At 40.2% G+C, this 23,672-nt stretch overlaps 1 protein-coding gene across 1 annotated transcript; it reads left to right on the forward strand.

Annotated features, from left to right (window-relative positions):
• Positions 1-13,895: 13,895 nt before the first annotated feature.
• LOC310990586 (somatostatin receptor 3) lies at positions 13,896-15,371 on the forward strand (the record flags this gene model as incomplete). The annotated part of the gene is made up of 1 exon (XM_083978024.1): positions 13,896-15,371. The coding sequence occupies one exon, from the start codon at positions 13,896-13,898 to the stop codon at positions 15,369-15,371; it is 1,476 nt and encodes a 491-aa protein (XP_083834150.1).
• Between the last annotated feature and the right edge of the window lie 8,301 nt (positions 15,372-23,672).

A 23,672-nucleotide genomic window follows, 5' to 3' on the forward strand; every position in this document is an offset into this window, starting at 1 on the left:
TCAACCGGGACAGGTGCAGCCGGATAAACTGATTATCACATCAGTGGAGGGATTTGGAGCAGAGACAGCGTCTACAGCTGCAGAGAAAGTTGTCCGTGCTGCATGATATAGATGGGTCTGCCAAGTATTGGTTTTTGTACCAACTTTAAATGAATAATTATGCAGCGAAAAGTTTTTTAAAAGAACTAATTTAAACAGGAAAAAGACAAAGAAAATAAGATACCATTGAAGAGCTCAGTCTTAGTTTGGGGGATTGTTATTTGCTTTCTTGAAGAGACTGAAAAAGATTGACAGCACTCAGGTAAATTAGTGTTTTTATCACTGCTTATTTATTGAAAGCAAAGTAAAAAAATAAAAAAACAAAAAAATCCCATTTCAGGAAAATAAAAATACTTCCGTCACGACTTTTCTTTGAAATGAGGCTTTTATGTTGATCCTGTATGATGCAGCTGCGCAGTTAATGAGGAGTAAAAATGACGGTAATGACGATGTGCGTTCATTGTCATGTCACCAGCCAGATATAATGTGACCATATGATTTGTTGATGCCTCTCTCCATCTCTTTTAATAAAACGCTGTGCATCTGTGATATCAACAAAAACATTTTAAGGAACAATGACATTCAATACCTGTTGATTTCAGGTTGTAAGAGGAAGTAATTGGTTAAGGAGTATCTCTTCGAGGTGGTAATATATCAAAACAAAGGAGAGCTAATTAATCCTTTCATTTCAATCTCATGCCGAGCAGTCTGCTTTGAAATAACCATAACATGCTTCACTTTTAATGATGTATTTCTTTTCTGACCACAGGGGTATGAATGGTGGAGTTTGATATCTTAAATCTGAAGCTACCAAGTCACTCCTGCTGTGGAGGTTGGTCAGAGGTATAGCATTTAAGACGATCCCATATAATATAAAGGCAGATTTCCATATCTTCTTTGATTATTAATACTGTGAAAGTATCAAAGCCTCAGTCTACAGAGGAATGCACACAGCCTGAATTCAGAAACTGAGCCTGAAAATGAGCTGCGAGGAGTTCTTCAACATCAGCTGTGCCCCATGTCGATCCTCCAACCATGCAAGATTTAGTTTCTCTGAGGATTTCCCTAAAATCAACTGTTTTTATATTAGATCACAGGTATTATTTATTATTCAGGCTGCGTATTGATAAAAAAAACATGGTGCTGAAGTTACAGGCAGATTTAAACAAACCTCATAGGATTGACCTTTGATTTCCACTATGGCAACACATTTGACTATTGGACCTGCAGCTTTCAGTCCAGGATATCAAAGTAACTTTATTAAAAACTCTTGATTTCATTAGGTTTATTACTAGAGATTTTGTTTTATTTCGACGCCAATACTGTATATCCCATTGTGTTCTCAAAGATACACAACAACAAAATACTGGATACATTCAGAGGTCAGGATATGTGTGTAGTGTACTGAGGTAACATAACAACCTCCCAGAAGGTGAGAAAACAACCCAACAAGACTGACCACCACCCAAAAAAAACAAAACAAGTTGTTGTAGTCTAAAAAATACAGGACCGTGTGGAAGTTAAGTGGTGTCTCCTTTTTAAAGTCCAGTTTTCGTGTTGAAGAGGAAAACCAAGGCGGCGTTAATTATCATTTTTAAGTTAAAGTGTCTGTGTCACTGTTGTGGTCAGTTCACCTTTAATTAACCTGTTGGCTCCTGTATTGTTTGAGCTGTAGCTAATGAATGAAATGAAGGACAGCAGCCAGCCAATGAGGAGGCTTGTAATTCCAGGAATTTCAACTCGTACAACAAATAACCAGAGATGTCTTTGCACATACTGGTCTTACCTTCAAGGTTAACGTAGAGAATGTCTCTTATTCGAGTGGTAAATAGCTCGTTTATTAACTGCACTTTCTTACAACCTTCACTCTCAGTCAGTTGTAAAACCATAATCATAATTTTCCGTTCTCCTGCGCTCACATCTGCTCAGGACCGATTGTTTAGTCCGCTCCTGCACATTTCACTCTCGGCTTTCAAGAGGAGAAAATACAAAAGAACACTAAGCAAATATACTGTTCAAACAGCTCTGCCATGTGTCCTTAGTCATGACCCTGACCTGTGTTCTCGCTGCTCCGTCCTGTAAGTACTGAGCACTTAATCAGTCCTCGGGGCCGGGCTTTGTAAAGCGGAAGGGCATTTGTGATCTTTCGTCGCACAGACACAGTGTCAACACTTTATTTTGTTTTGTCTTTATCACATAACTCAGTTTTCTCTTCATTACCCATTACCACTGAGCAAGTAAATCTCATATCCTGTATTTAAAGAGCCGTTTTGAAGCTTTCTGAGACTGAGCAGCTGCACCGTTGCCATCTTGGCAGCGCTTGCCAAGCTATTAGGCGGCTTTGATAGTGTTTTTACTTGATCACATGCTTCACAGTTTGGACAGGTGTTGTGTAAAATACTTAGTGGTTTGCTTGCAAGGAAAGGTCAGTCCTCATCCAAGCTAGACTAGCAACATTAATGTCTGTACAAATACAAGATCCAGCCAAAATTGCCTGGGTTTTTGTCACAGTTATTCTTCACTTTTAGCTCTTTTTTCATCTCCACCACCTCTTGTGGGGAAAAAAGGCAGGATCTTACAAATTCTACTTTAGCTAAAGTTCAAGTAAATCTTGTCAAGTCAATGTTGGTTGATTGGACAAACATGGTCTGATGCTACACTTTACCATCCTGTATGATTTAGTTAGATTCTCACCACCTCTTTCCCCCTCAGCCAAACCAACCCTATTGCTTGCATTTTCTGCATTTCTACTTGGATTTGCTCAAATTAAAAAATGCTGCATGGACACACTCTTTGTCTGAGCGGTGACAGTTAATCAAGAGTGGAATTGTGGACCTGAAAATAACTTGTAATTAAACCTGTCAGGTAAATATACTGTAGTGCAGTAGAAATTACAGTGTTTCCCTCCGACTGAGGTGTAAAGTGGCATGGAAAGATGATTTTTAAGCACCGTGAGTAAACGTTTTACATTACATTTCGTGCACACACTCCCGACACTAAACCTTTCCTCTTTGTGTAAACTTTCTGCACCTGAATGCATCCTGTTCCAGGATGATGAAGCTCCCCGAAAAACCTTTCAAGCTCTGCGCCTGTCACAGACTCTGACCTTTGTGATGGATGCTCAGCTCAGAGATGCAGCAGCAGCAGCGCTTGACAGCTAAGATGTTGGCATTTCAGCTCCTGCAGTGATCTGTAGTGGAGCCTGTGTGATATTTACACAGTTGCTCATCTCTTTTTGTTTCAGCCCATCAACACGATCAGAATAGGGTGTAAAAGGTGTAATAGTACAGTTAATCATGTGCTTAAATGGGCATTAACATTAGCTCAGGCAGCAATAATAACCTTCATCATTACCTTAATTTGTTTTTATAGCACAAACTCTTTCTCTTATTTTCAAATTCAAGAGTAAACAATGAAGAAAAGTCACACATTATAGGGTTAGAATTAACATTCCTATTACCATTACCATTTCATCTATGTTACAATGAGCTCATTGTTACAAAGTGGTTAACATAAAAACACACACAAGAGATAATAAATTAGATTTAGTTGGATCTTGAAGCTGTTTCTAAAAATAGCAAATACTGGAGAAGGGGAATTGGTGCAGGGACAATCCGACACCACAGCACAGCCAGCTGTGTGAATGAATACACTGCTGAGAAGATTTGCCAGTAACTGTTTAATTTAACCCGTAACACATTTTTTAAAATAATTTTACACATTGCTTTACACTTTACACTCATCTTGGTTTGGATCACAGCAAATGAAAACACTGCAGAAACCGTGTTCATGAAGCTGTGAGGATATAAGATCGGATTCATTCAGATAAAAGACGTTGACATTTTTCAGATCGACACTGCAGAGAGCGTTCAATACACATGCCGGCAGAATATAAATACAAGCGTGTTAGACCATGAGAATCTGATTGGAAAATAATCAGGACGGATGTTTTCAGTTTAGATAATTAGTGACTAATATTTGATAATCCATTTAGTCCAAGTGTAGAAACAGTAGATCCAAGATACTTGTGAAAAGCCCATCATTGTGCAGGATTGAATGTTATTCCATCAATCAACAGATAAGACCTCAAAACCACCATGCACATTATTAATTCAATATATTGCGCTTTTAGGGGAGATTTGACTAAGGTGTAATTGTGTGGGTACATATAATACATTATTTGATATGTCCCTTTCTTTCCTTGCAATTCTCAACACATGTGAATCCAGTATTGAGAAATAATTCAAAGACCTTTATTAACAGGGCAGGGGTAAATGGTTGGTGTGTGATAGTAAAAGCATTACGGTGTTTGCATAATCATTTTAAGTAAGATAAGAACACAGTGTGGGAAAAAAGTTCTTCCCGTTCTTCATGGTAGTTGTAATTTGTGTCTCTCTTCCGAGTCACTTCCAAGAAAGCAGAAATAACTGTGACACGCTCATGTGCAGATAAGGCAGCTTTCACCTTCAGTGCCTCTGATAGCTGCAGCCACTCGACAACAGCACTTCTGGTTAATTCCCTGCTGCTGCCGCTGCTGCTGCTGCTTATAGTTCGCTTGATTAGTCCAACAATGATTGAATGACCAAAGTGGCTCCTACTCTGACATTATTTTGTTGTCAATGATAATTTAAACTTAATAACTTGGCTTCAGGATTTAGAGATATTTCACATCAAGTTAATTGAAAGTTCAAAGCCTCATTGTAATAAGCCTAAGGTGTACCACAGGGTGCTAAACCCGGTCCACTGTGGTTAGTTATTACTGCAACAAACACACATTGGTGGAGCTTTTCACGATTTCCGGGTTATATTTCTGTTGTCTGCCCCAAGTGGAGACCGCCAGTATTGTGCGTTTGGCTACGTAGTGCTGCAACAGGTATGCACAGACACTGCGCATTGTGTACGGTGTACGTTCGATCAAGTGGCAAGTAGCTATATCACGGCCCTAACTGAACTGCTGCAACTCACCTACACGTGTGTGTCCATGCTGCCAACCCTATCTTCAAACACTTTGAGTTGGCTTTCGATAACAGATGTCAATTACAGAATTTTTGGTTTCATTAAAGCAGAAGTAAGTGATATATTTGTGTTAATATAAGTCTTAAATAGTTATATCTTCCGACAGCAATCACTTACATAGAGTGTTTGGACCGAAACACGGGTCTGTCAGTCCCTCTGCTCTGCTCTGAGCCGAAGAGAAAACATTCCTCGTATCCTACAGTTTTTATCCAATGAGGAGAGAGAACAGCATGCAGGGCTGTGTGTGCAGCCAAGGGACGCCGTGAATGTGGTGACGTAGCGACGAGGACTGTTATGGTGCGTTCAAGGCAACTCGTAGACTCGTGTTTTTCCGACCTGTGAAGTCGTACCAATTCGATCTGGTACGAGTTCACCGGTCGGAAGTTACGAGTGGCCGTTATAGTGACTTTCACCGGTAAAACAGGTCGGAAAAACACGAGTGGGTTGCCTGGAACGCTACAAAGTCGTAAGTTGTGACTTGAAGCTGTAATTTACGGTTTCAAAAGCCTGCCTGGTATGGAAAGCCATTTTAGTCATAATGAAATAAATGAATAAATAAATAAATATAGCCATGAAATGAGTCCCGAATTAAATAAATAGGATGATAAATAGATATAAATGAAATATAAATACATATATTTTTATTTTAAAAACAACATTTGTATTTTTCCAGAAGACTTTTATTTTCTAACGCCTCATTTATTTATTTCCAGATACTTTTATTTCATAACGTCACATTTATTTATTTCTGGGGACTTTTATTTCATAGCATCACATTTATTTATTTCTGGGGACTTTTATTTCATAGCATCACATTTATTTATTTCCGGCGACTTTTATTTCCTAACGTCACATTTATTTCTCTCCTCTTTTATTTCATGCTGCAATATTCAAATGAGGGGGCGGGGTTATCTGGACCCTTTCAGAGTAAAACATCACACCACGGCACGGCCTATTCACCTTATTTTGCGCTGGATCTAGTGTGTGGAAGTGCTGTTGTTGTGAATTGTTGAACAATCCACTTCCCTATGTGTTAGTACTGGTACTCTGGTTGAGAAGAACAAGTAGCTACTACGTTTACTGTACGTGTCTGCTCTGCTCTTTCCTAGAGAAGCAGTAGTTTACGTGAATTTGTCATTACCGGTCCCGTTGCTGTCGGACCGCAGTTGCCCTGCTAAGCCAGACCGCAGTAACTACCGAAAATTCGAAATTGATTTTTTTGTGAAATTGAACTTGTCAATAAATGTTTTATCTTGTGTAAAATTTTAACTGCGCAGTTACTGCACTCTACTCTTTTCCCCTGGACTCCAGCTGCAGTTACTGCGCTCTATTCACACCGCTAGCCAGTTACGGTAGCTAGCTAACGTTAGCTTCGGCAGGTTAGCACCAGGTTAGCACCAGCACAGGGACGGTTCGGACCCCCCCCCCGCTATCTTCAGCTGTGCTGAACCGGTGACGTTGTTTACACTGTGCGTCTGTCTGTGAAACGTGCGCTGCTCAGGGACTGGGCAGATCTGTCCCACTGCTTTCTCCCCCACTCCGTTAGGGGAGATCTACCGTCCCACAGAGTAGAAGAAATACCGGTAGGCTAGCCTACACTTTTTTTTCCCTCCCCACTCCGCTCAGCACGGCTGAACCCGGCTTGTATGAGGCTTGAGCCCACACGGGCGCGAGTCTGCTGCAGCCCCCGCTCCTGCTGACAGCAGACTGGGGGAGAAAAAAAGACATTTCTCTGCTCTGATGCTTTGGTTGAGTTTAGGCCATGAAGAAAGAAGTTTGTTAAGTTTAGTAAAAAGACCAGGTAGAGGCTAGACAGGCTAGAAGCATGCTGGAAAAAAACAACAACATTGTACTGCCTTTGCCCTAGCATTACCTGTGTATTTATTTATCTGGCAGCAGAGCGCAGTATCTGCTTTTTAGGGGTCAAATATAAAATATGTGGTCATATATTTAATTGCATAAATATTACTTAATGAAAACCTGTCAAATCTGTGTATTTTCACTAATCTACCTACAACACATTGGAAGGCAAATCAAAAAACTTTAAAGCCATTTTTCTCAGTTTCACTGTTCGCGTAGTTACTGCGGTCTGGCTTAGCAGGGCATATGATGATTTACACAATATATATATCCCTGCCTCTCCACTTTGTGTTCGAGACACACGGCCGTCTGCTCTTTACCCAGTTGCTGTGGCAGGGACATAATGCTAGACATAGCTAGCTGGTTAGCTACACAGCACATAAGGCAGAGAGATGTGTAACAACAACAGAAACTAGAAAAAACGAAATATGTTTAAATCACTATTCTCCTCCCCAAGTTATTGATCATGTTGCTCAGTAGCAGTCAACAATTCACAACAACAGCACTTCCTCACACTAGATTCAGCGCAAAATAAGGTGAATAGACCGTCCTGTGACGTTTTACTCTGAAAGGGTCCAGATAACCCCGCCCCCTCATTTGAATATTGCAGCATGAAATAAAAGAGGAGAGAAATAAATGTGACGTTAGGAAATAAAAGTCGCCGGAAATAAATAAATGTGATGTTATGAAATAAAAGTCCCCAGAAATAAATAAATGTGATGTTATGAAATAAAAGTAACCGGAAATAAATAAATGTGACATTAGGAAATAAAAGTATCTGGAAATAAATAAATGAGGCGTTAGAAAATAAAAGTCTCCTGAAAAAATAAAAATGTTGTTTTTAAAATAAAAATATATGTATTTATATTTCATTTATATCTATTTATCATCGTATTTATTTAATTCGGGACTCATTTCATGGCTATATTTATTTATTTATGCATTTATTAATTTATTTCATTATGACTAAAACGGCTTTCCATAGCCTGGAACGCAGCATTAGCCAAAACGACCGGATCGCTTACTTCTGCTTTAACATGGCACGTTTAAACTGCACTGTCTCCCATAAAAAAAAGTGTGAAAAATCTATTAAATTTTTATTAAAATAATTTCAGTTTTCCTCTGAGATGAACAGATGGTCAAATTGATAACTAATGTGGCACCAGGTGCATCAACAATTAGTTATCATCACATATGAAGTTAAAATTCCCACTTGCCCCTCAAATTAATCTGTTCCTCAAACAGCCCAGACTGACTAATCAACCAGAGCAGACATCAGAAGATTAAAACAAAGCTCAGGTGTAATTTTAGTTTCTAATGGTCTTGGAAACTAACTGAAACCTGCAGCTACCCTGTGGGTATTGGTGGCTTGGTTTTGGGTTTTATTTTTTTTACACTCAGAGCCAACACCATTGATCTGTCTGGTTGGAAAAGATTCAGATGTGAGATTATGTAGTTGATTGTTATGGGAAGAAAGACGTCGTTTCATTAAAAGAAAAGAAAAAAAAGACAGACAAGGATCCCAGGAAGTCTCCCCCGCTGTGCGACACCGGCAGCAGTTCGCAACCTCAATTTACAAACTGAATGGATTTTCTCCATCAGAGACATTTGAAAGGCGCTGTCGGTCCGGGGTTGACTGGTGTGATGATTAATGAGAGGGAATGAAATGTGACAAATGCAATGCAGATATTAGAAAGACTTGAAGGGTGTTTGAGATGAGCGATGGAGACAGGGAGGGAGCTTGATGAATTGACACTGTTATAAGAAAAGCAATGTCACACATGCAATTGAAAGGAAAATTATTTTAAGAAGAGGCTGCTAACCCTTTGACATTAATATTAATTTTCCTGCTTTTTACAAGGGCTGCAATAACTACAGTATTAATCAATCTTGATTTCTCTATAGATAGATGAGTCATTTGACATGTGAAAAAGTTCCCAGAGACCAAAGTTGCCAAAGTTTTCAAAGTGGTTGTTTTATCAAATTAAGAGCTGAAAAAAACCCATATATCTAGTTAACTCCTATGCAGACATGACTTTCACAAACCACTTACAGATATACAGTATTCGCACTGTGAGGAAAGATTATGACTTCACCTTGGAGAAAGGCTTTTACACATTTTCGACGTCTGGCTAAAAATTATAGTCCTATAGAGGGTTTAGGAATCAGACTTTAAAACATTTTAGATGTCTCTTAGGTAAATTTACAGTTTTCTTTTTCAATGAATGATTTGTACCTCCGAGTGCGAGGCTGCGGTTCTTGTTTCTTGGTTCTTGGTGTTCACGATCAGGTGGTTTGATCAGGATTTGATTAAACATCCTTTACACCGTGGGAGGTTTTCCAGGACCAAAAATGTCATTACGTCCCCTAATTTCATTTAAAGAAAAGAAAAGGACAAGACGTCTTGCCCTTTCTTTTGACATCATGAGCAATTTGCAGCCTCAATTTACAAAGTGAATAGATTTCCTCTTTAGGGAGAGGTTTGAAAGGGCTGACAGGCCGGGGCAGGCTGGTGTGATGATTGATGAGGGGGAATAAAATGTGACAACCCAGACCTGTGGTCATGCGATTTAAGTACTGAACCAAAAGATTGAGGATATAAGAGCTGAAATGACAGCTAGACAGTTAGGTGTTGAGTGGCTTCTTAGCTGAGGTGGTTTCAGGGAACGTCCGATGGATGAATGGATCTGAGACGTGAAGATGAGTCAACGAGTTAGTTATATTGCGTTTGATCAGAATGACTCCCCCTGGGTGTTCGAGGTTATTGGGTATGACGGATGGAAGATCTGAGATGTGGAGAAATGAGTCGCTTGGTTCTTTTTAAACAGGTGGACGTCTTTAATGAGGTGGTGAAACAGTTAAGCAATATTAAAAATGTCTGTCTTCATACTTATATAGCTATATAGAGAGATTATTATCAGCTACTGCCTGAGCTGTTATATCTTCACAGGAAAGGAGACCAACCTGGGTATACTGTAGACCTGTGGGGCAGGATGACTCACAGTACCGATGGATAGAAAATTGTATTTGAACCACTGTTAAATGCAAAAGAGCCTCACAAATAACGTTTAATGGTAGTTTTATAGATTGTAGCTGTGATAGAAAGAGAATCTCTGGGTTATTACTGTTGCCCTCGGGTCAATAACTGGGGTTTAATTACAGGACACTATCAGCTCAGAGTCCATCAACAACATGGAGCTGCTGTTGACTTTATTTGATTGTAGATCTTGGTAATCTCCATGGAGCAGGGGAGAAGTCTTTGTTCATTTTCTTTCTTCTTTTTCTCGTCCTCGTTCACTCAAGTATAGAAAAGGAAAATCTGTCCTTGTTTTTTTCCATTGTCTATTTGGCTCTGTTTGATTTTTGACACAGATATTCTGCCTTTTTTTCTTTGTCTCCTTTCTGTGGTGCTGGAAATTGGCAAATGCAATGTGAAACGTCCTTAATCAAAAGGAATTGGAGATATTGGAAAATGATGAATGTGGCAATGAGCTGAAATCAAAGAAACTACTTGGATCTCATATGGGGGGAAAAAACACATTATTTTTGTTGCTTTTCTTCAGGTTGTTTCAGGTTGTGTTTTTTTGTCCGTCCTTGTGTGTTTTTTAAATTGAACTCCAGGAAGCCAGACTGAATGTTGTTTTTTTTTGATAGACTGTGCAGCTGTCGCCATCGAGGTGACAATAACCTTTCATTCAGTTTGTTTGATGAACTCTCGCAATGAGCTCAGGTCACATCTGCCCTTTTCTCACTGTTGCTCCTCCGAGGAGAACATCAGACATGTCGTAGAGTCTTGTTTTAAAGAAGGAGCTGGAAAATGTGTTTTTTTTTGTTATTATTTTGAAGACAATTTTCTTTTGAAATGGTGTTTTTCTTAAAAATGAGATTGTATGTAGTACAGCTGTGTAGTTAATGACGAGTGAAATGAACCAACAAGCTTTTTTTTTGCGTAATGGTTATGCAGTTTGCATCACTGCACACTTCAAATAGTGTTTATATAGGCCTAGTGTTACTATACAGTGTGTTTCATGGACATCTCCCCTCAGTTTTAATGTAGCGTGGTGGAAACGTTTTCTTAAATGACTCCATCTGCAGCTGAAGTTTTTTTTAAATAAATAAATAACATAATACGCATAATACATAAAACTCAAAGAATTACATAAGAGATATACAGTTAAACACTAACATTAACAAAAATAAACACAGCAAAAACAAATTTACCAGTTATTCTTTAACGTTTGCAAATGAACTGTCTGTGGCGGATTTGCTTTTGGCAGCTCTTGTTTGTTTTGTGCCACTGGATCCATGAATTATTCTGTAGGATGTTAACAGAGACTCACTGAAACGTTGCCATCAACCTATGTTTGTTTTTGTTTTGACATGTTAGCACCATCAGGAGTTAGATTATGCTAAATTGGTATTGGCAGTTCTTGTCTGCAGTGTAGCCTTTGATGTAGAGACAAGACTTAGAGAAAAGTTAACCTTTTTTTTCTCTAAGTGAATTTATGGACATGGACATGATGGATGCCAGAATTTATGATATCATTGGAAGGAAGTCACAGATCTGCACACATCAGTCACTACCTATCCAGTTAAAGGAAAAAAAATACCCCCGTGAGGTGAAGCTTTGAGCTAAACGATAACATGCTCTGATTTAGCAGTAATAACATTTGCTAATTGTCATTAAACACAAAGTGCAACTCAGGGTGATGGGAATGTAATTAACTTTTGCAGGTAAAGTAATTAGGATTCACCCTCTGGGGACGACGAATGTTTGCACCAGATCCATCCAATCATATTTTTTGGGCTGTGGACCAAAGCCATCTACAGCTAACAAGGTTAAAATTAACCCGAGCAAAGGCTCATTCTTTTATTTCGCTTTAATTTCTCAGTAGATGTGACCCAGCTGTTGCTTTAGTACAGATGTTTGTTTAATGTGAGTGTCCTGCTGGAACCACACGCACTCATCACACCACCCACCCACCTACAGTACCCACCCACCCCGCATAAACGCTCAGTTATTAGTCAGAGTGGCTGCTGGGTTTCTGATGAAATGTCAATTACCAGCGTCGCCCATGTGTGGGAAACACTCTGTTTAATTTGTCTGCCTTATCGATACAGGACCAAATATAGCCGCTGTGGCTCAAATCAATCTATCTGCAAACAAGGATCCTTGCATCAGCTTTAATTGTTTCCTCTCTGACTCATCATCTCATCATATCCACCTCGTTTCTATTTGCTCTTCGTCCTCTTATCTGTTTCCTGTGTTTTTCTTTTTACCGCCACTTGTCCTGTGAGTGTTGTCTCAGCCGATTCTCAGTCTTTTTCTTTGTAAACGTGTTGTTGACCAGCATGAGACATTGCAGCTTTTTTTTTTTTTTTTTTTTTTTTTTTTACAGACGTGCTTTGACTCATCTCTCAGATCCAGCGAGACTTCACACAGTTTCCCACAAAACACTTTTTTTAATCCATATTGCAAATGTAGATACAGTATATTACACATATGTTTTCCACTGATTTGACCATGTTTACCCTGCAGCACAAAATGCAACTTTACCAGCTGCCCCTGATACTTCAAATATTTGAGGCAATAGAAAGTGCAGTGGAGGAAACAGACGAAAAGTAAATGCAATTTCTTTTCCGTTCGATTGTTATCAAAATTCTGCAGCGTATTTCCACCGGGGATGTGGAGGAGGCTCCATACAGGCTGTTTCCACTTGACTGGTGAAGGTTATTGGCACTGTATGGAGGCTGAATGAAATACCGGCAGACAATGACGAAAATCTCCATTTTGCCTGGAATATATACACGGTTGAAAGAACATCAGGTGAAATACAATTTAATGTGTGTGATCAGAAAAAGCAACAGGGATTTATAAGAGGGAGATAAAAATGACGTAATGTGCAATTCGTAGCTGCTTTAACAACGTGGCTTCTTTGACTACTGTTATTGTGAACAGTTTCATCATACATTGATTTGTTGTGTGTTAAAATGATTTAAATGGGTTGACAGTTACACCTAGTAGTTAAAAATGAAAATGTAGTGGAATGAACATGTCTCATAAACTGAACAGTGCAACCTTCATGAAGGAGGATTTTTTTTTCTTCGCATGACTGTTATTAATTTTGACTATAAAAAGTATTATAAAAATATATTTAATATTGGTTTATGAAGTGAGAAGAAGTAATTACATCACCTGTGATGTGTGTGTGTTCTGTTTGTATAATCTTGAAGGATCTTTGTCCTTTTGTGTTGATGAATTACTGTGTGACAACTATTTTAATTGAAAATGACACACCGCAACAGTAAATAATCAAATGCTGTAATGCTCTGATAACATAGTGAAGAGGAAAAAAAAGTGTTTTCAAAATTATTAGTGTTGTGAAAACTGAGACGAATCAGGTGTAAGAGTAAAAATGCCCAAGAAATTTCTGCAATGGATGAATGATTTTGTCATTATTAATGAAGGCAAGGCAAAGAATTTCCTATTGATTTTATAATATAATAATAATACACTTGTGTAACACTATCCAAAATTAAAAGTTTACAAAACATAATCATGAAATCATAGTGAAATAAAAGAATTTCATGTGAAATAAAATCATGTGTTTTTAGTTGTAGCATCTCTTTGTCCTGGTTTGTGTTTACCTTTAGGCAAATGAGAAAATGGAAAAATGAAGGAGATCTGTCTAGAACATCAGCAAAAAGTCCAGAGCACATTCACAGTGTGACACAAACACCTTGAATCTGTTATCAGAGAGCTGTCAACATGTCTGCCGAACGTTTTCACAGCTGACAATCACTTTCTCACGTCCTTAGGAAAAACAAAGGCATGTTTACTTTACAGCTCTGTTTCTTTTCATTTACTTCAGAGACAAAAACAAAGGTAGAGAAACACGTCAGCGGCCGCTCGGTTGTGTAACTCTGATTTCTCTCTTTCCACCAGAACAGATGGGTGGGAGCTGAGAAGAAGCGCATCGATGGGTGACGTCTCGCTTCCCGCCGGGCTGGACATGATGACGGATGAAATGTGGGAGAACAGCAGCTTCGCCAGCCCTTCGTCCGGGCTGCCGGTGTTTCTGCTCATGTTCAACGGCAGCGATCTGAACGAGACGCTGCTGAACTCCACCAACGCCACCGTCTCGGACGAGGCCTCGGGCCCCAGCGTGGAGGGCATCCTCATCCCGCTCATTTACATCATCGTCTGCGTGATCGGCCTGGGCGGGAACACGCTGGTGATTCACATCGTGCTGCACTACTCGAAGATCGAGTCGGTCACCAACATCTACATCCTCAACTTGGCCATCGCCGACGAGCTCTTCATGCTCGGCCTGCCCTTCCTCGCCGTGCAGAACACGCTGCAGTCGTGGCCCTTCGGCTCCTTCATGTGCCGCCTGGTCATGACCGTCGACTCCATCAACCAGTTCACCAGCATCTTCTGCCTGACCGTGATGAGCGTCGACCGCTACCTCGCCGTCGTGCACCCGATACGCTCTTCGAAGTGGCGTCGCCCCCAGGTGGCCAAGATGGTGAACGGCACCGTGTGGGCGCTGTCGTTCCTCGTCGTCCTGCCCGTGGTCGTCTTCGCCAACATCCAGAAGGCGGGAGGCACCTGCAACATCACCTGGCCTCAGCCGGCGAACATCTGGCGGGCGGCCTTCATCATCTACACCTCCACCGTTGGATTCTTCTGCCCCCTTCTCATCATCTGCCTCTGCTACCTGCTCATCGTTTTCAAGATCCGCAGCTCGGGCAAGAAAGTCCACGCCACCTCCACCAAGCGAAGGAAGTCGGAGCGGAAGGTGACGCACATGGTTGTGATCGTCGTCGCCGTGTTCGTCTTCTGCTGGCTGCCCTTCTACGCCCTCAACATCATCAACCTGCTGGTGTCGCTGCCAGAGGACTACCAGGGCCTTTACTACTTCGTCGTGGTGCTCGGTTACGCCAACAGCTGCGCCAACCCCATCGTCTACGGCTTCCTGTCGGACAACTTCAAGAGGGGTTTCAGAAAGGCGCTCTGCCGCTCCACGAGGAAGGTGGAGAACCACGAGCCCATGGAGCGTCAGCAGCAGCAGCAGCAGCAGCAGGAGGAAGGAAGGAGGGCGCTCATGCCCCGGGAGAGCCTGAGACGGGCCATCAGGAACGAGGAGGAGGACGATGAGGAGGACGTCTCCGAAATGACTGAGATCTACAGGATCGCCCAGAACGGAAACGGCAGCTTCCAGCCTCAGAGCTCGCAGCCGCTGTTCTCGGAGAAAGGGGCGACGCCGGGAGCGACGGACCTGTCTTCACCGGACAGGAAGGACAGAGTCGGGGAAGCAAAAGGGAAAGATCCGGTGAACGGGTCCATGTTGACCGTCCCGTTGATTCTCAATGGAGCCAAAAATGGGAGCATCAAAACTCTGCCGGAGGAAAACCAGGAACAGAGCACCTCACTGGAGATAAGTTATTTATAGTGTACAATATGGACTTTAAGCTTATGTTAATTGAAGTGAACTCAGTATTACAATGCAGCCTCTAATCCACAACACAAAGCTGTTTGTAACAAAGCAAAAAGCTCATGAATGAAGATTTACCTTCATACAGAATGTATGAGTGTTTATAATGTTTATAATGTGTGTATATAGTATATATGCATGGCTGAATGTACAGATCTGTGCCTTTATCTGTATCTTTGTATTTAAACACTTTTTATTCCATAATGTGACAATCATTTGCTCAAATTTGACTGTATTTAAGCTTCACAATCACCACATATTAGTTAAAGACCACATTGACAACATGGCTCTAACTTTATGTCAGATAGAAATCCCATGTCTACAGCATCTGCCTCCTAAAAATCCAGATTATATATTAGCCTAATGTTGATGTTATATTTATGTGAATGTCTCAAGTTTTGTGTTGGTGAAAAAAAGACTTTGGTTAAGGTTGGAGAAAGATTGATAATGCAACAAATTAATTTGGTACTATCATTTTGAAACTGTTCTGATGTGTTCACTTACAACATTATGTCATTATATTGATAAAAAAAAAAACATAATCAGGGCAGAATTATATTTCATTTGGAGCATACTGTATTGTCTGTGGCTAATGAATATATTTTAAATATAATTACCTTTACACGTTCTCATTATTTCCAAACATACAGTATATGTCATCTGATGTACATAGCTTACATTCAAGCCCTAATATTGGTTCAGATGTTAATGTAAGTTTTGTTGTTGCTAAAATTGGGACGAGTTGATTTCTCCTTCCTATGTTATAGTTGGAAAACGCACTAGGCTACTTTCTGAAAAAGCTCATCTGAAACACATTTTACAAAATTAAGTTATGCAGCCTGTGGCTCCAACATCAGGGTGGATTAAGAAATAGAAGCAGTATTGTTTTTATCATTTGTCTCCATTGCGCTCAGAAATAAAATACGATGTACTCTGATGTAGGCTACAGCGCCGCTTGAACCATTTGTAAGTTTATGCTAAATTGCTACATAGCAAATGTTAGCATTAGCAGCTCTTTAGCTACTTAACAGTTTATAAGAAACTTCATTACTTTACCCACTAACATCTGGCTTATCTGAATGAACGTCTATGGAAAACTACACATGGGTGATTACTATTTTAGGAATGTGAGTTATCAGGCAAAACAAACTCTGACTATGAATTACAAAGTGTTCAAACCATAATAGCTTTGTGTGCAGATATGGACCTGATTGTTTCTGCTGTCATACAGATAAAAACTGACACATATTCCCAAAACAGTAACACATACAGTGCATTGTTTTTCTTTATCAGGCTCATTCACCTTAAATGTGTTCGACGCTTGGGGTCAAGGCCACAGCTTGTTTGTATTGTGCAATATAAGCAGGGACGTTTCTAGACACTCTGGAGGCAAGATCCTCCCTCCCAAATATTAAGATAATAATATCTTGCAATATAATATCTTTCCAAATACAAATAAGTAACAGTTTGGACATAACAAGCATCTACTGACAGCAGAATTGGTGATATCAGTGTTACAACAAAGAATGATTCTACTGCTAATGGGTGAAATTTGCATGCAGTTATGCAGTGTGCAGCCATTGGCAACATCATGTTGTCACTGATATGAACCAATGTTAGCCATCTCTGGGGACCCCCTTCCAGCTCATGGCCTTAGGCAATTGCCTGGGTTGTCTGCCCTGTTGCAACGCCTCTGCATATAACATGCACATATGATAACAAAACCCACACATCAATTCAAGCTTTTTTTTCAGTCACATCATCATGCTTTAAGGAGCCAGAAAAACGACATGCACTTTTGAACTGATGTAATTTTTATCAGCTGTTGACACTCATGTTATTCTTTATACATACAGAAAAGCTGTCACGCAGTAGATTAACATTTGCACATGACTGAGTGAAGAATATGTCTCACTGCGGGCGCCGTCAGGCTCGTCAAGATCTAGTAGTATCATTATTGAACGTTCTCTGTGTCGTTGATGCAACACGATGAAACACAGGACGGCTTCCTGACGAGCCTGCTCTCATACACTCACACAAATCCACATTGAAACCATGTACTTTTCATAAGTGAGACAGGTCATTACATTTTTCTTACACTAGAGAGATGAGCAACAAATGAGACAAAATAAAAAGTTTGGTATAGGCTAACTTTTGGTGAGAACTGGTACTCAGATCAAAATCCCTATTAAGCCAGACACAGATTTAGGCTTAAAATGTGATTTAGCTAATGTTTTATTGTGTGTTGAACAAGCACAGTATTTTTTGACATTTTTTCTGCAGTAATAGGCTACATCCATCACTCAATGATAGCAGCAAATCTAGCAGCATCGCAGCATATACCACTAAAAAACATAATGACTATGAGGGCAATAGGTGAAAATGTTGTTGTTCTGACTTGAATCTGTCATTTTTTCCTTCAGAAATCTCTGTAATCTTTCTGTTTATAAGTAAAAGAGAACTTTTTAAACATTTTTCTGACTTATAATGGAGTTTACAGTCAGTCAAGAAAAACATGGACTCGGCCCTCATAATTTTCCTTGTAAAATTCAGCAAAGATATCAGGTTGTTTTTCAAAAAAAAAAAAAAGAACATGATGTGCTACTGAGAAAAGCACCGCTCCAGGCTAGATTTTAATTATTAGTGTGAAATATCAATATGTTTTTGAGTGAAGTTTACCTGAAACCTCCCCCTCTATAAGGCCAGGTCTGTCCGCTGAGGCCGTGCTCTTTGCTTTTATTGATAAAGGATTTGACAGCAGCTTACAAGTGTGCGTTATGTCAGGGCTGGAGAGCGACGCTTCCTGTCAGAGGGCTGGTTTGATTTACTACAGCAGCTGCCCGTCTGCAGGGGTTACTACTTATTGGAAAATGTCATTTTAAACATGGACGCTGGGCCTCCACTAGACTTTTGGCACATTTTTATCTTCCTTACAGTACTTGATTGAATTTCCTTCACTGTCACTGTTGAGAGCCACTGAGATGAATGTGCAGGTAAATGTGACAACAACTCTGCATCATTCATCAAAAACTCAGCTTCCCGCCATTTACTCATGAGTGCTAGCACACCACACACACACACACAGAGATATCAGTGTGTTATATTTAGCTGGCTGTAAATACAGTGAAGTGATGCCTCTGCTCCGTATGACTGTAGCTGCTGCCGCTGCTGCTGCTGCTGCCGCTCTCGGCTGGTCCTCGGCCCAGACGCCCACACACACCCTTCTGCTCCACTGAGGAGCATGAAAACGTCATTAAAGGCACATTAAAAACAGATTTTCCTGGCTGATACCTTATTTGCCAGGCCCCCGGGGTTTGCAGTTTGATGAGCGTGGAGATTTGTTCAGGGCAAGTAGAGCCTCTTGTGTTTGCTTCTCTGTTTACTAGTGGTTTTGCATGTGTGTGTGTGTAGATTGTGTGTGTGTTCAGCTATAAATATGGCCAGTTGGAGCTGCCTGTGTGAACCCCGGGCTCCCTGCAGTGATTACCCACCTGTGCTTACTGTGCATGGAGAGGTGATAGTCAGTTGATGGGTCTGCTGGTGGCACCGCTATGACTCAGTGTGATTCTCTGCCCACAGGCTCTCACCCACATGCAATATGGACAAGGCTCAAGTTAACTCTAATAGCCTATTATTCACTTTTTTTTTTGGCAGGAGCAGCTATGGAAACCTAGAGAAAACACTGCCATCAGCTCAAGAGGATGAACACAACAAGGTCCACACACACCACAACACCACAACAGACTAATGAACACTAATGCGTCCCAATTGGATCGGTTTAAATATCTCCGTGAACCTGCTCATTGTGCTTCACCTTCAACACATTGTACATGCACAACGTAATCAGAATAGTCGATGAATTATCCCACAGGTAAAGCAAAACTGAGTGGGAGTATTCATCATTAGCTTGTGTTTTCAAAAGGCAGCCAGCAGCCTTAACTCCATCTGAATTGAAGGCTGCTGATTTAAGGACAAACGTCCTCGTCATTGTGGCTGCAGGAGAAAATACACTGTAAAAAAAAAAACCCAAACCTAAACCTAAAAATTTAAAACATCACAAGAAAAAATGTAAATAACTCCTCCAACAAACATGAAACTACTACCCAAGGTCCTCTAACCTGAACAACTGCAAAGGTCTTTTATTTCAATTTCCCCACGCCACGGGTGCACCAGACCTGGTTGTCATAGTTACGTATGATGGAAACTCTAGTGAGAGCAGATTGTAGTGGCATAATAATAGGTTATAGGTTAAGATTATTATTATGATTATTTGAGTTAGTAGCCTATACGTCCCGGTGTTGCATTCCTCCATCCACCACGACATCCACCTCATGACTTTTATACTACATCACCACTCATTTCCATTTGCTTCTGTCATAATTAATACGACCACTAGGTGTCCCCTCTTTTATTTTATTTTTTAACAGGTGCACAATGTTGAAAAGACTCTGCTTGATGTGACTTGGTGTAGATTTTGTGTATTATAGCCTACACATTGCTGTTGATGTTGTTGTTGCTGTGCTGCTGCAGTTTAAATATTTTACGGCATAATGACAAATCTGTCATTGAATGTATAAAGGTGACGTACAAAGAAATAAAAAGATTTGATTTCAGTGAAACGCCTACTGTAATGTTCCATATTTGATTTCTTGCTAAGTTAGTTACAAGATCGACAACAGTATTTCGTCTGAACGGTAAAAATTGACAGTTGATTAGCCTAGCTTAGCATAAAGACTTGAAACAGGGGGAAACAGCAAGCATGGCTGTGTCCTAAAGTAATAAAAATCAGCTCAAGCCCCTCTAAAGCTCAACCAATTATTTATATCTTGTTTATTTAATCCACATACACCCCACTGCACAACTTAGTTATTGTTGCCATAGTTTTTTTTTTCTGTGTTAAATGAGCTGGCTGTATCTTAAACCCACAAAGGACAAATTAGATATTTATTCTCATCTATCTCTGAGCAGGAAAGAGATTTAATCTGTTTCCCAAAGATGTTATGTAAGTTCTTTAATATTTAACAAATACATTATTACAGTAACTAGACTAATTGAAACACTTAGACTCACAGAGCTGCAGAGTTTAGAGGATTCAGGCTCCTACAGTCTAAAATTATGATGTTTCATCAAACGCGTGAATGAGTAACTCCCCCCACGCCCTCCCCTCCTGTCTGCAGTTATTAATAGAGGTAACAGCAATCAGTGCGAGCGGGGAGGCAGCCCCCTGATTGAACACAGGTGTTGGTAATTTCCTCCCGGTCTCTAATTAACTTTCAGATACATGTATTAAAGAAACACAGCCCCAAGAAAACTGCAGTGAGACGTAATGATTCAGAGGTGGTTTGACCGTGAGGCAGAGTTGACTAAATGCATGTTTTGCTTTTTGTTTTTTTTCCCCAGTATGAGGTCTCTCTGCTTGTTTCTTAGGTTTATAGCTAGAGAGATGAACACCAACATGCTGAAACTCGGGGCTTTTCCCAGGGACACTTCTGGTTGATTGTCTGGTGGAAAATGAGCTGCTCCCAGTCACAGTCCCTGGAGTTCAACTAAGTCTGCTGCTCGCTCCAAAAGCTGATGAAGCACCCGGTCCCTGCACTGATTTCAGGAAAGTTAATGCAGTTACCAAGCTACACTCTTTTCCCATTTCCCCGTGGCAGACTGTATCCATAATAAAGGTCCCACAACAGTTATTACCAAAATAGATTGCCTGAAAAGATACTGTCAGGTTTGAACAGCAGCTGCTTACTGATGCAATTTAACATTCAAGTTTGACAAATACTGTGACTTAAGATGAGTCGGAGACAAGTATTGTTAGAACAAAACACCAGATGTGACCTTTGTCAGCTCTTTTATGACAACAAGTTACTATCTTTGTTTCTGCAATAACGCTTTCTGCTGGTCTTTGCCACCCCCAATCGCTTTTTAATAACTTTTTTTCCTTCAGTGTAGAAGTTGACAGCCTCTGCTTGTGCTTCATCATCTGCAGGAGCACAAGCAGAGGCGGTAACTGAGCCATTTGATTCATCATGTCATGCGTGACTTTTACCAATAATGAACATATTAGTGGTGGCCGTGTGTGGGAGCTCATCACCTCTTGTCTAGATGATCTCACCCTCCTACATATCTGTATATCAGGAATGTGTATATAACACATAATGCATACTACAAGAAAAAAGTATTTGCATAGCATATAATAAATAGTGTATGTGCTTTAAGAACTAGAGGAGACTGCAAATCGAAGTGTCCTTGGGCAAGATGGTGAACCCCAAATCACCCCGATGTATTACGAGTGTATGAATGAGGGTGTAGAAAGCAGTGCTGCTCACAAAGAACCAGTGCAGTGTGAATGGCTGAAAGTGGCTCACTGTGAAAAGAATAAGTGGAGTCCATTTATCCCCATTGTGAAACGATATCATATCTCAACAGTGAACATATCTCACTATGATTGCTCGATTTTCATTACACGGTGAAGTGGACCCATTCAGAACAGCTGGAAATTTCCTGACACAATCAGACAACATGTCATATAAATGGCCAATTATGACACAAGTGAATATAAATAAAGCAATTCTACTGTTTCTCAGTGTTATTGGGAGAAATATCTTTTGGAGATTGGGGCCATTTTTACATTCATCATGGTGGGAAAGTTTCCTTGGCCCAGATTTATCCAAAAGGAGAGGATCTGTACAGCTGAAGCCATTTCACATTTCAATTCAAAATCCACAAATATGAACTTAATGTGGTTCTTGCTCGAGAGTCAGGACTGAGCGAAGTGCACAAGCATTTTTTATCCAACATGGTGGAGCCACTGACTAATGAACATGTAATGGCCATCTATAGTGATGCTGCCAGTGTGACGTCTCACAAAATGAGAATACATGAGTAGTAAATGAAAATTACTCTCTATTAATCTTGCAATTCTTTACTTGTCCACATTCAAGCCAATGTGCAGATGTAACCAACATTTGGTCTATTCGACAGAAACAATCAGTCACAGCCATATCCCCTTTCAGATACATAATGATTATGACTTATGCACACACTGAGTTTACCATCTGTTGTCAGTGCTGCTCCAAAAGTCCCTGAAGAACAACAGTGGGCATGTTTGACATGACTCACAGTCACAGCTGCCACGTGATGATGCAACACGGAAAACATGTAAAATGTCAGAATATCACGCCGAGTTAATAGCGGTTATATGCAGTAAGGGTTTAATTTTATTCCTCAAGAGAAAATGTTGATTTACTGTCGGTCAGTGCACATGCCGAAATGACCAGATGTGCAGAGATGTCAGCAACATTCATCAGTCAGCTGGCTAAAACTGACAAACAACTGCTGTTGGTGAATCCCATGAGGAATATTTCCTGTGTATGTGATCGACATCCATTACACAGACAGACACCTTCACGGCTATAAGGCCACCTTTGCATCTTAATTAGATCCACAGATTGGTTTAGAAGACACACTTGGAGCTTCAAGAGTGACGACAGAGAGGATCAGTGTGCTGTGATGCTCAATTATCATTCTGGAAATGTACACAGGTGCTGTGTCTGATTTACACTTCTAAAGCTCTTTTGACTGGACTGTGAGCCTATGTGAACAAGGTATACACACTGCTTAATTATCTGCAACACAAAGAGTGGATTGGAATTCACTTCACAATGGGCGAAGGTTGAATTGACTTGATTAAAGGACGTAAACACCAAATGTATTCAGAATATACCCAGAAAACACAAGACAGTCTGGAGGCTGCACAGTGGAGCTGAACGTTTGTTCTCAGTGCCGGAGCCAGTGCACTATGCAGCAAGTTTTATCAATTAGATTAGGGAGTTGAATAACCTCCCACCCACCCAACACAAACTCGCCTGTAAGCCTTCTCTGCAGAAAAGTTAAGTCATTTACAAAGAGTACAGAAAAAGTTAAGTTCATTGATCAGTTGCCTCAATTTGGCTTTGATAAAATGTGTGTATTCCTGCCATCTAGTGCCAATTACAACTAATCACAACTCTGCCTCTGCCTTTGAACCGATAGTAGTGGTTAAAAATTAGCAGAGATCAATATATTTTTTAGATAATTATTATTTAATCAAAACTATCATATCTACAAAATGAAATGGCTTGAAAGATAATCCTCTTGTCCCATCTTTAAAGGAGTACAGAGTCAAAGATATATTTGACTTTAACCAAAAAGTAAAAAACTGAAATATAATGGCAAAAAAAACAAACTAGATTGGATGATTTAATCATTCAATTTAATCCT

Source organism: Trachurus trachurus (assembly GCF_905171665.1).
Source record: "Trachurus trachurus genome assembly, chromosome: 8".
NCBI lineage: Eukaryota > Metazoa > Chordata > Actinopteri > Carangiformes > Carangidae > Trachurus > Trachurus trachurus.